This window comes from Heptranchias perlo, chromosome 38, assembly GCF_035084215.1.
Source record: "Heptranchias perlo isolate sHepPer1 chromosome 38, sHepPer1.hap1, whole genome shotgun sequence".
NCBI lineage: Eukaryota > Metazoa > Chordata > Chondrichthyes > Hexanchiformes > Hexanchidae > Heptranchias > Heptranchias perlo.
In genome coordinates, this window is record NC_090362.1 from 13,577,422 (window position 1) to 13,591,180 (window position 13,759).

The 13,759-nt window shown below is 44.2% G+C and overlaps 1 protein-coding gene across 2 annotated transcripts in view; it reads right to left on the reverse strand.

The window, feature by feature from the left end:
• LOC137304780 (creatine kinase U-type, mitochondrial-like) overlaps window positions 1–13,759 on the reverse strand; it is a 38,948-nt gene that overhangs the window by 19,017 nt on the left and 6,172 nt on the right. Inside the window, exons 1-2 of one of the 2 annotated variants that reach the window (XM_067973489.1) lie at window positions 8,293–8,377; window positions 3,604–3,774 (exon numbers count right to left, since the gene is read on the reverse strand). In XM_067973489.1, coding sequence (XP_067829590.1) covers window positions 3,604–3,752 — 149 coding nt within the window. In that variant the 5' untranslated portion in view covers window positions 3,753–3,774; window positions 8,293–8,377. Of the gene's footprint in view, window positions 1–3,603; window positions 3,775–8,292; window positions 8,378–13,759 lie in introns of those variants that run through there. The other variant, XM_067973490.1, reaches the window with a different exon arrangement.

The following is a 13,759-nucleotide window of genomic DNA, read 5'->3' on the forward strand; positions in this document are numbered from 1 at the left end:
GGAGGGCTGTAGTTTGGATATGCTAGAAGTACCTCTGTTAATGCAAGAACTGAACCTAAAATTTGATGATATCAACAGTTGTATTAATGGAGCAGGTGGTGTTTTTAATTATACAAAATTAATTTTTAATTTACATCTGTAACTTAGCTTGGGGGGAGTAAGTTTGTGTATTTCATTACACCAAATGAATTTTTAATTCAGCAGAGGAGATCAATGGTCAGCAATGGTTGTTAGAACAGCCAAAATACCACAGAATCATCAATGAAAGTTCTGTTAATAATGATCCCGAATATTTCTTTCTGTATCAAGTTGCCTTCCAGTGTGTTCGATCTGTAAATGTGAAATTTAAAGCAGTTTTATCCTTGAAGACTGGATGTGGGCTGGAATTCTACAGGCCACTGCCTGCAGATAATTTCACTGGCCTGAAATCTTAGGTTCTTCTTGTGTGGGAGCAGATAGATATTCAGTCAGTTGGTGGCACTCTCACCTGAGTCAGGAGGTCATGGGGTCAAGCCCCACTCCAGAGACTTGAGCACAAAATCCAGGCTGACACTTCAGTGCAGTACTGAGGGAGTGCTGCACTGTCGAAGGTGCCATCTTTCGAATGAGACGTTAAACTGAGGCCCCGTCTTCCCTCTATCGTGGACGTAAAATATCCCATGACACTATTCGAAGAAGAGCAGGGGCATTCTCCCGGGTGTCTTGGCCAATATTTATCCCTCAACCAACACCACTAAATCAGATTATCTGGTCATTATTACATTGCTGTTTGTGGGATCTTGCTGTGCACAAATTGGCTGCTGCATTTCCCTACATTACAACAGTGACTACAGTTCAAAAAATACTTAATTGTGTGTGAGGTGCTCTGGGACATCTTGGGGTTGTGAAAGGCGCTATATAAATGCAAGTCCTTTCTTTTATTAAGTTGCATATTACTGCCTTCTGTCATGTGACACATGCAGCTACATGCCTCAAATTCACATCAGCTGAGTATAAGAGGTCTACTCATCACCAACTTCCTTTCTCCCTCATGTACTGTTTCTATGCTTTGAATTCTAAGTAATTCTATTACATCCAGTCACTTCCTTCATATTGAATGCCCTCAGTACGCACAATCTTCTTTCATTTCACAGTGCAATGGCTGAATCAGTAAATCTCCATCTTTTCTAAGCCTTTTGCTAAGGCAATGAAAATCTTGCTTCTTTTAATTCCTCAAAGACACAATCTCTCCACTGCTCACCCTAATCCAGCCAACAGCTGCCAACTCTTATCTTTGATGACCCCACCTTTATGTCCATTTATATTCTTGGCCTCACTAATTCCTTAGATCTCAAACCAACTCCCACATTTCCTCTGTCACTAAAGGTGACCCCAAGAAGCTCAGTTTCCTGTTTTATACCAAACACTTTGTTTCCCCTCAGCAACTCATCTCGGTAAACAAAATGTCTGTCCAAGTCTTGAAAACTGTTCTCATATTTGGAGATTCTCTCCAGGTGTCCTGATATGAGACCAGTTTTCAAATCTTGGACAAGATCCAAAAAAAGGTCATCTGACAGGAAATCATTCTCTTGTCTTTAGGCTCCAAAGTCTCCACTGCAATCTTCCTTGTCTCTATTTTGTTTGTACTGATATCATCATTGCTCTGGACTTTGCTCTCTTGTTCATGCCAAAACCTAAATAAGGCATCTCGCATGCCTTTTATCCTCTGCATCTCATTGTGTTGAAATCAAGACTCATTTCACCGTCACCTATTCTAACTCATTCTTTCCAGGGCCACACACTATGGGACTCCTCACCTCCCGCCATCTTCCTTTTTTCCCTATAAAACCAAAGCTTGGTGTCACCTAACTCAACTGTTCCTTATTTTACCTCGCCTTTTCCTGTTTTTGCCTTTGGTGGACGTCCTGTACTGTGGGTCTTGTCACTTCACCCGAAGTTCTCAGCTTTGGTTGCCTGCTATTCATTGAAGTAGTAAGCATTTTGAGCTTGAAAACTATTAACACTTGTGATGTATTTGTGTATTTGTTATATTTAATGTAAGATGTTTGACCTCCGAGAGGTGCAAAAATGAGAGCAGAGCCAGGTATACATTGAGTAACATATTTATCTCTGGGTGACGATCAGCAGATCCCCTTAGCTGATTTACCGACTAGCAATGTGCTCCCACCCACATTTAATCTACATACAGAAACCCCCTTAAAATGAATTTTTCCATATGAGTTACTGTAGATTATTGACTGTAGCGCCTGAGCAGTTGTATCAGAGATTGAGAAATAGATTGAAGCCAAATTATTAACAATATATTTTGAGGGCAACCAATATAAATGATTGATCAGAGTAGATACATAGTTCTAATGATATTTCCCTCCACTCTGATATAATGGATTCTAATGCTGAATATGAGGTCAAACTCGGGTTTCTGTAACATGTAACAATGAGGCTGTGAAATGTCACAGTTTTCAATTGAATCGTGAAAAACAACCCGCGGTGCAATTATTGATGGTGTTCTTCAAAACATGAGCTGTGTTTGGAGACAGCATTCTGAACTGTATGTCACCTGGTGCAAGATTTAAACTGAATTAGAGGGTTTAATACCAGGTTAATGCTGCCTAGTCCGCAGATGTCGGATTTAGAACAAGTTGTTTTATAAGGAAACCGATGGGCAGAATGTTAATGACCCCCCCACTCGCATCCCGGTCCCAACCCTTTAATGTTAACCATCTCTTGCAGTTTCTAACATCCAATATTGTAACGTGATGTGAAACATTCTTCCTTTTTCCAGCATTCTCAAAAATAAAATTCCAGCCTTCCTTTTTACTATTGCTGAACCTTTAATCTCATTGTGACCAGGGACACCTTGGCTCTGAGTGTTGATATTACCCCGCAGTCAGATTCTGGTTCTGCCGGGATCCCAGCCTGTAATCTAACTACATAATAATGAAAAATTAAAACAGAGCATTGGGGACCATTCTTAAACCTTGGAAGATTTTTCTATAATATTAGTGCACTGAAACAATCGATATAAAGCGAATCGAGGGAACATTCAGTGAGATAAATCCACACGGGCAAAGATAAAAAGCTTTTATTGAAAAGGGAACAGTGGCAAATGTTAACAGGGGGGTTTGCTGTTTGGCGATGGGATTAATGTTTGAATCTGTGTTTTAATCAACATTCTGTCACAACGATTCTTTTATATTTGGAGATGAGTTAAACATGGCTGTGTCCATCTGTTATCCAACCTTGGTTTGCTAACCCAGATGGTCAACTCATAACGTAAAGTTCACGTACATAAAATTAGATGTGGACCCGCTAGAGCGGGCGTGCATGGTGCAGTATTGACTGACCTTGGGGGGGCGGGGGGTCACTCGTTTAGTTTAAGCAGAAGGCTTAACAAAGAGGCAGTCTGCAACGATGGGGACGAGGTAACCAGCACAGCCCAGCTAACTCGTATCCAATAATCAAATATCGATCTAGAGTAATTATTTTACCAATAACTTGTTGAGATGGTTCTGAACTCTTTTATTAATTCCAGCCTGGCTGATTATTCTCTAACACTCCCTCCCTCCCCCAGCTTCTGAGATGGCAGTTCGATTAGGTTCTTACCTGGCGGGGTACAGTTTTCTCTGGTCACTCCCTGCTTTCACATATTCTTTGGTGAACAGGAACCCGGCCGCCAGAGAGCCGGCTCCCACCAGCGTGAGGATGCCGCTGGTCTTTCTGTTGGTGAAGACCCGGGTAAAAGTGCTGGCCATTTTCAGAGCGAGCCACAGGAACCTGCGAGGAGAAGGGCAGCGAGAGAGAGAGAGAGAGAGAGGTTTGAGAGCACAAGGACGGGACGTGATGTGAAAGCGAACTAACCCGGAGTGAGCAGGAGGCCGATTACAGCAACGTGCGCACGGAAAATGCCGCAGTGAGCGCATTCCTGAGGAGCCCACTAACCTAAACCAGGCAGGACTGAGACAGAGGGGATGGCACGGACTCCCCATGATATATACCAGAGCACTACATCAAAGAGATCTTTATTTACCCATTCCGAATGCTGTCTGTGTGTCTTGGGCTCATCTTCCTGCATATTTCAATTTAATATAATTAACCCCAGTTTATCTTTCTTCACATTGTCTCTCCTTGATTATTTATTAATTCGCATGCTTCCACATTTGGTCTCTTGTTATGATATTGGTAGTTGGGGGGTGGTTATTTGCAAACTGATAACCTTTTTAATTTTAGCGTAGAACCAGTATATTGGATTGTTTGCCATCTCGGTGGTGTTGCAAGCACCGTGTTTGAGCAGTGCGAGTGAGTGGTTTTAATGCTTGGAGCGACCTCAGCCCACAAGACCGAGCTCCGTTTCAGCACCACGGTTCCGCGGACAGCGCCCAGTGCCCGCCAGGCTCCGTTGGAAGCGATGCTGGCGACACCCGGCAGGACAGGTCGATGTATCGGTGGAGAGAACAGGCGAGTTTGACGTTTAAACCCTTCTCACCAGGACTGTTCAAGAGCCGAGAGTCTCAGAACCGCCCCTCTCCCCCCAAACCCCTCCCCAGGAATATTCTCAATCCTGCTGAGATTTTTTCTCCATCCCCCAAAACACACACATTCTCTGCGCCCCCCACCCCCCAAATCAGACACACCATACAATCCTAACACGAACACCACTCAATCCATTCAACGGCGTACAAACCTCCAACCAAACGCCGTACAGTTCCGTTCGATCGCCAGCAATAATCGCCACTAGACGCAATGCAACAACCGACTCTGCATTCAATCCCCAGAGGTCCCTCTGTCCAGGAACCACAGAACGAGTCAGCAACTCTTCACTTAAATACAGCCTAACACACAGGGCACCCTCTACCCTAAAATATAACACCTCACCAGCACGCTTTCCGCCTGAATGCAGCGGCACTGCTTCCTCCCAATTCGCTGTACAACATGCGCCTTTTATCCAAACGTCCTTCAAGAAACAGGAACCTCATCAGCCATTTAAAGCGCTACCCCTATTTGTGCTTCCCCCTATCAAAACCACACCATTTGCCGGCACTCCCTCTCCTTCTGAATGCCCTACAACTCACACGTCCTCCTCCTGTCCAAATTTTGTTCAATGCTCCACACCCCCCTGAATCAGGAAAAACTTCTTTACCCAGAAACCGGTTAGAATGTGGAACTGGATCATCCATGGAGTAGCTGAGGCGAATAGCATAGATGCATTTAAGGGGAAGCTGGATAAGTACATGAGGGAAAAAGGAATAGAAGGTTATGGTGATAGGGTGAGATGAAGTAGAGTGAGATGAGGCTCATGTGGAGCGTAAACACCAGCATCGACCAGTTGGGCCAAATGGCCTGTTTCTGTGCTGTAAATTCTATGTAATTCTCTGACCACCTACTTCCACCTCTATAACATCGCCCATCTCCGCCCCGCCTCAGCTCATCTGCTGTGGAAACCCTCATCCATGCCTTTGTTACCTCTAGACTTGACTATTCCAATGCTCTCCTGGCCGGCCTCCCATCTTCCACCCTCCATAAACTTGAGCTCATCCAAAACTCTGCTGCCCATATCATAACTCGCACCAAGTTCTGTTCACCCATCAGCCCTGTGTTTGCTGACCTACATTGGCTCTTGGACCAGGAACACCTCGCCCCCTCCCTATCTCTGTAACCTCCTCCAGCCCTACAACCCTCTGAGATCTCTGCGCTCCTCCAATTCTGGCCTCTTGCACATTCCTGATTTTAATCACTCCACCATTGGCGGCCGTTCCTTCAGCTGCCGTGGCCCTAAACTCTGGAATTCTCTCCCTAAACCTCTCCACCTCTCTCTCCTCCTTTAAGACGCTCCTTAAAACGACCTCTTTGACCAAGCTTTTTGGTCACCTGCCCTAATATCTCCTATGTGGCTCGCTGTCAAATTTTGTTTGATAACGCCTCTATGAAGCGCCTTTGGACCTTTTGCTACATTAAAGGCGCTATATAAATGCAAGTTGTTGTTGAATCAAACGCCTAACAACATGCAGGTCCCTCTCCACCCCGCCATTTCACAACAGACAGCTTTCTTCACCCAAATTCGTACTACATATCAGTACTCCCACTATTCGAACACCACATAAAATATCCATGTATTGACATACCCTGTAGTTAAATACCATAGAATGTATTAACACTCTTTCCTTGCCAATACGTATTCTCCATCAAAAGCTTTCCAATGCAAATCAGTATTCCAGCTATCAAAACTCCCTCCAATAGTAGCCCCACCACTATTAAACATCATTAAACATGGCAACAATCTTCCCAGACTCAGGACCATCTCAGTACAAACAGCATGATACATACTCGAACTCCCTGCATCCAAACACATTAGAACATACAATACATGCTCCCTCCGCATGTCCTAAAACACATTAACATCCCTTAATCCTAACAGCAGGATACAACACACAAGCTATTGATATCAATGGGTCTCCGCGTTCTGACTTAGGACTAATAAACCAAGGAAGCAATAGTACCAACAGTCGCCCTCACCAAACTCAGATTCAAACAGGACCAAACCAACAAATGAGGACCATAGAACAGAAATAACATGATGTTGCCTGGGTATCAAGGGCCAGATTGGCAGGGTAAGGGAGCCACATGTGGCCCATGGGCTTTAGTTTGGACACCCCTGGATTAGGGGATATGGCAAAAATGTGGGTAGGTGGGGTTAGGCTTGTTGGACCCATTGACTGATTTCTGTTCTTAAAAATTGTTATATTCTTAAGATATATGTTACTTAATTTGGATTGCTTGCATTTCAGTAGAGTAAGCCAGAACAAACCAGTATCAGCTAAACCCGACTAAAATCTAAAGAGTAGAGATAAAAGAAACACACAGCAGCTCAGCTTTCCCATGATGCTTCTTCCATTCAAATCAACAAGGAACGCCAATGTGAATTTGATACTCAGTGAAGCAATGGAAGGCTTTAATGCTCAAATGGTAGTATTACAGCAACTAATACTACTCACATGTGATCACATTATAATTTTCCCAGTTGAATTCCTCATAGAGAGAGCCATCCTAAATTGAATGCATTTGTTTAACAATTTTTACAATGTTTAAAGCAGTATTTGTTCATTTTTGATGAATAGTTATCTTGTTTATTTTGCTGGTCACATTCTTACTCATTATTAATAATCAGACACCTAATTGCAAGTGAAAATTGCCACATTAGAATTTTTAAAAAATGAATACAATTTCAAAGCCCATTTATTGTTTAAACGCCATGGGTTAATAAATACAATCAATGAATTGGTAACGGAAGAAATGATCACTGGGTACTTTTGCTTTTAATTCCAACCCCCAATCTCCTCTGAAGGCACTGACTCATGCTGGTATGCAGTTCCATAGACACTGGCTCCACACAGGCACACCCTCCAACTGGCCATTCTGCGTGTTTGAGCCTAGATAATGATTATTGGCAGGCTATTCAACCTTGCTCACCGTCCCAGGTGAGTCTGCTCCTCTCCTGGCCTGATGTCTACAGACACACCTTCCAGCAGCAGTCACTAGATCAGGAGCATAAATCTTAAATGTTTTTAGCCACCTTAGGGATGCTAAGGCACAAATGCTGTGTTCTACACCAGCTGAGAACACCTCCAGGGGCTTTTTATAGATAGATTTATCCACATAAAAAGTTATACCGAGAAACCGAAAAGTCAACGACAGACTTGCACATTCTCAGTCACCAGGATACAACACAGTTTGAAAAGCACAATCTAAGGGTGAGGCCATTCGAGCAAAGTCCTTCTGGATTCTGGCCAGCTACAGTCACAAGTTAAAGATCGCCGAGCTTTTCAATCCTTTAAGCCATGGAGAATGTGGTTTAAAATTCAATTAAAAAAATAATAATTTTATAACAAATTAGCAACATTTTAAATAGTCTAAGAGTGGAGTTAACTAAAAGTAATCAAAAAGGGGATGTCTGTTAAATTGATTGTGAACAGTTTTTGAAGATGTAGTTTCATCTGTAACTAAAAACAGTTTCAAAATGTTTGTGCAACTAAAACTTATATGAAACAATAATCAAACATGGTTAAAATGTACTTTCCTCCTTTGCTTGACACTTGAAGCCTGAGTATAATTGTGATTAATGAGAATGGTAGTGTAATGCAGTAAACCAGGAAGTTTAATTAGAAGACAGAATTAATGAAATAAATATAAAAGTGAACCGGCTTCAATAAGAACACAAGACACAGTAAACCAAGGATCCTCGTAAAGAGGGCATTGTAAGTTAAAAGAGTGACCAATTTAATTAAGATAATCTCTCACCGTAAGAGGAGTTGAGCTTCAGCTGTTGAACGTGAGTGTGGAAAGAACTGAGAGTAAAGGATACAGGCTGAGGTGTTCCAAGTGCTTTGCTGCTATCTGATTGGAGATGAGATGACCTACATTGCCATGTTTGGAAAGGTAACCAGATCTGCTTTTATAACAATGGATCACTCCAGTAATGACTTTACACTCTTGCCCTTCATCAATGTCTCCTGCAAGTTTAAGCAATCGGTCCTCCCTCACTGATCTGCTCTTTGTGGCTGTGAGGAAATTTGAATAAAAGGAATTTTCTTCCATAATGGATATTGTAACAATAGCCTTTCAGATCCTCCTCCCAACTCTAGATTCCAAACGCTCTCTATGTCAATCCTCTATTCTTCGGACCCAACTATGGCCATTGCTCTTCTGAACTTTCCTCTCGTGTTTCTCCTAAGCTCCAAATTCCCCTCGGTACAGGTATATGTACATATTCCCTTGGAATAAGCAAGTTCACCAAGCTGATATTATGAAGGCTTCATATAAACCTCAGAGGGTGGGGATTTTTGGGAGCTCGAAAGGTTGACCTGGGGGTTCTTCATGGAGTTACTGGGTATAAGAAGTAGCAAAATGTTCCATTCCCCAACAATGTCATCTTTCAGCCAATCCTCCCCCCAAAAAGGGGGCATGACAAAAGGGTAGCATTAAAAAAACACTTTACATAGGATTTACAGCACGGAAACAGGCCATTCAGCCCAACTGGTCTACGCCAGTGTTTATGCTCCACATGAGCCTCCTCCCTTCCTACTTCATCTAACTCTATCCCCATATTCTTCTATTCCTGTCTCCCTCATGTGTTTATCCAGCTTTCCCTCACATCTGTTTGAATTTGAATGAGTTTATTCCCTTAGTAATGTTCATACTTTCTACCCTCGAAAAATATTTGTACCTTTTTCACCTAATGTTCTTTTCTGCCCTCCCTTTGCTGGGATAGTGACCAGGCCAGGTTTATTTTCCTCCTCTGCATACTGAGCTCAATTGTAATACCCGCATCCCCTCCACAGGTGAGATTGGCTAACACACAGCATGGATCACGGATTGAACCCAGAGCCGCCTTGCTCTGTTAAGCCTACCGCACCCAGCATTGCACATACCCACCAGGGCACTGAATTGTGCCTTTGAAATGTAAAGCTGCTCGGGTTTCTGTCAGAGTTGAAACATGTTTCCTTTTATTCAGGTGAGGTGTGGCTTCACGGTTTGTTTGCAAAGCAGCTGAAACTGTGTATCACTAGTAACACCCTTTACTTATTACCTGAACTTTGATACTGACTGTGTGCAAGTTTATCAGAATGATCCATTTTATTATTCTCCTTTTGTAGGTCTGGATTTATTACTTCTTAGTTACCCATACTCTTAAATCTCATTTCTCATTGTTTTCTCCCACTTCAAACCCCAGGTCATCTCTAGCATTTTTGTTCTTTTGGGTTGTGTATTAGGTCAGAGGAAAGTACTTTTATTACAAAAATACTGGAACAACACCCAGGTTCAATCATGATTAACATATTTGTTTAGAGGGCTAGAATTGAATATTTTCACTTCAAAGATTGTGACAAGTTTTCTATCAAATTACCTCATGTGTTCCAAGCTCTGTAACACAGGCTGTGAAACATAAACGATCACTGTACATCTGAAGCTGCTCACAATCACTGCAGCTATCCCATGTTAGTTTGCTTGGCCTTACGTACCTAGTTGAAAGTTTGATGTGCGGAAGGTCCTTGTTATTTCTGACACTCTAAAGTAACTCAAATTACCTTTGCTTTTAGAACCAAAGGGTCATATTTTCATTTGTTTGCCAAATTTAGCAACAAAGTAGATTAGCATTAACAGTGATATGTTACCAGCGAATAGACTATTCCACCATGCTTAGCACTTTTCTAAGGATACGGGTATGGTAGCATAGTGGCTATGTTACTGGACTAGTAATCCAGAATTGGCCCGGACTAATAATCCGGAGTCATGAGTTCAAATCCTGCCACGGCAACTGGGGAATTTAAATTCAATTATTTAAATAAAAATCTGGAATAAAAAAAACTAGAATCAGCAATGGTGGCTATGAAACTACTGGATTGTTGTAAAAACCCATCTGGTTCACTAGAAGGTAACTTGCCGTCCTTACCTGGTCTGGCCTATATGTGACTCCAGACCCACAGCAATGTGCTTGATTCTTAATCGCCCTCTGAAATGGCCTAGCAAGCGACTCAGTTCTACAATCTCACTACAAAAAGTCATAATAAGAATAAAACTGGACGGATCACTAGGCACCAGACATGACTAAAGGCAAACCAAGCCCAGTCGACCCTGCAAAGTCCTCCTCATGAGGGACTTGTGCCAAAATTGGGAGAGCTGTCCCACAGACTAGTCAAGCAACAGCCCGACATAGCCATACTCACAGAATCATGCCTTTCAGCCAACGCTCCAGACTCTTCCATTAACATCCCTGGGTATGTCCTGTCCCACCGGCAGGAGAGACCCACCAGAGGTGGTGGTACAGTGGTATACAGTCAGGAGGGAGTGGCCCTGGGAGTCCTCAACATTGACTCCGGACCCCATGAAATCTCATGGCATCAGGTCAAATATGGGCAAGGAAACCTCCTGCTGATTACCATCTACCGCCCTCCCTCAGCTGATGAATCAGTCCTCCTCCATTCCAAGCACCACTCGGAGGAAGCACTGAGGGTAGCAAGGGCACAGAATGTACTCTGGGTGGGGGACTTCAATGTCTTCAAGAGTAGCTCAGTAGCATCACTACTGACCGAGCTGGCCGAGTCCTGAAGGACATGGCTACCAGACTGGGCCTGCGGCAGGTGGTGAGCGAACCAACACAAGGGAAAAACCTACTTGACCTCATCCTTACCAATCTACCTGTCGCAGATGTCCATGACAGTATTGATAGGAGTGACCACCGCACAGTCCTTGTGGAGACGAAGTCCCGTCTTCACACTGAAGATACCATCAAATGTGTTGTGTGGCATTACCACCATGCTAAATGGTATAGATTCAGAACAGATCTAGCAGATCAAAACTGGGCTTCCATGAGGCACAGTGGGCCATCAGCAGCAGCAGAATTGTATTCCAGCACAATCTGTAACCTCATGGCCCAGCATATTCCTCACTCTACCATTACCAACAAGCCAGGGTATCAGCCCTGGTTCAATGAGGAGTGTAGAAGAGCATGCCAGGAGCAGCGCCAGGCATACCTAAAAATGAGGTGCCAACCTGGTGAAGCTACAACACAGGACTACATGAATGCTAAACAGCGGAAGCAACATGCTATAGACAGAGCTAAGTGATTCCACAACCAACGGATCAGATCAAAGCTCTGCAGTCCTGCCACATCCAGTCGTGAATGGTGGTGGACAATTAAACAACTAATGGGAGGAGGAGGTGCTGTAAACATCCCCATCCTCAACGATGGCAGAGTCCAGCAAGTGAGTGCAAAAGACAAGGCTGAAGCGTTTGCAACCATCTTCAGCCAGAAGCGCTAAGTAGATGATCCATCTCAGCCTCCTCCTGATATCCCCACCATCACAGAAGCCAGTCTTCAGCCAATTTGATTCACTCTATGTGATATCAAGAAATGACTGAGTGTACTGGATACAACAACAGCTATGGGCCCCGACAACATCCTGGCAATAGTGCGGAAGACTCGTGCTCCAGAACTAGCCAAACTGTTCCAGTACAGCTACATCACTGGCACCTACCCGACAATGTGGAAAATTGTCCAGAAATGTCCTGTCCACAAAAGGCAGGACAAATCCAATCCAGTCAACTAACGCCCCTTCAGTCTACTCTCAATCATCAGCAAAGTGATGGAAGGTGTTGTCGACAGTGCTATCAAGCGGCACTTACTTACCAATAACCTGCTCACTGATGCTAAGTTTGGATTCCGCCAGGACCACTCGGCTCCAGGCCGCATTACAGCCTTGGTCCAAACATGGACAAGAGAGCTGAATTCCAGAGGTGAGGTGAGAGTGACTGCCCTTGACATCAATGTAGCATTTGACCGAGTGTGGCACCAAGGAGCCCTAGTAAAATTGAAGTTAATGGGAATCAGGGGAAAACTCTCCAGTGGCTGGAGTCATACCTAGCACAAAGGAAGATGGTAGTGGTTGTTGGAAGCCAATCATCTCAGCCCCAGGACATTGCTGCAGGAGTTCCTCAGGCCAGTGGCTTAGGCCCAACCATCTTCAGCTGCTTCATCAATGACCTTCCCTCCATCATAACGTCAGAAATAGGGATGTTCGCTGATGATTTCACAGTGTTCAGTTTCATTCAGAACCCCTCAGATAATGAAGCAGTCCGAGCCCGCATGCAGCAAGACCTGGACAACAACCATCAACATCCGGGGGTCACCATTGACCAGAAACTTAACTGGACCAGCCTCATAAATACTGTGGCTACAAGAGCAGGTCAGAGGCTGGGTATTCTGCAGCGAGTGACTCACCTCCTGACTCCCCAAAGCCTTTCCACCATCTACAAAGCACAAGTCAGGAATGTGATGGAATACTCTGCACTTGCCTGGATGAGTGCAGCTCCAAAAACACTCAAGAAGCTCGACACCATCCAAGACAAAGCAGCCCGCTGGTTTGGCACCCCGTCCATCATCCTAAACATTCACTCCCTTCACCACCGGCGCACCGTGGCTGCAGTGTGTCCCATCCACAGGATGCACTGCAGCAACTCGCCAAGGCTTCTTCGACAGCACCTCCCAAACCCACGACCTCTACCACCTAGAAGGACAAGGGCAGCAAGCACATAGGAACAACACCACCTGCACATTTCCCTCCAAGTCACATACCATCCTGACTTGGAAATATATCGCCGTTCCTTCATCGTCACTGGGTCAAAATCCTGGAACTCCCTACCTAACAGCACTGTGGGAGAACCTTCACCACACGAACTGCAGCGGTTCAAGAAGGCGGCTCACCACCACCTTCTCAAGAGCAATTAGGGATGGGCAATAAATGCCGGCCTCGCCAGTGACACCCACATCCCATGAACAAATAAAAAAAAAATTCCTCCAATCTAAAATTGGTTTTATGAAACTGAACAAACGTACAATTCAATTTGTTAAGTCCTTGTTAACAGCCAATCATGAAAAATAAACTTTTGCAGAATTATGCAGTATGGATGATAACTGGGAAGGGGATTTTTAACTCCAGGTTACATCCAGAGCTAGGAATCTGAAGGGAGGCTCTGATTTCATGGTATCACTACAGCAGTGACAGGTGTGAATAGTAGAGTAAGGTTTTCTGCCCCAACGGATTGGGCATGGCGACCATTGGCAGATGGCCCACAGTGCACCATCAGGAGGAGGAAATGGTGGCCCAGGAATGTGGAGAGCATAAGAGGCACGTGACTTGCAATAGAGTCCACTCCCTCTGTATGGTGGAGGAACAGTGCATGAGTAGGATCAAGCTGAGGAGAGGGG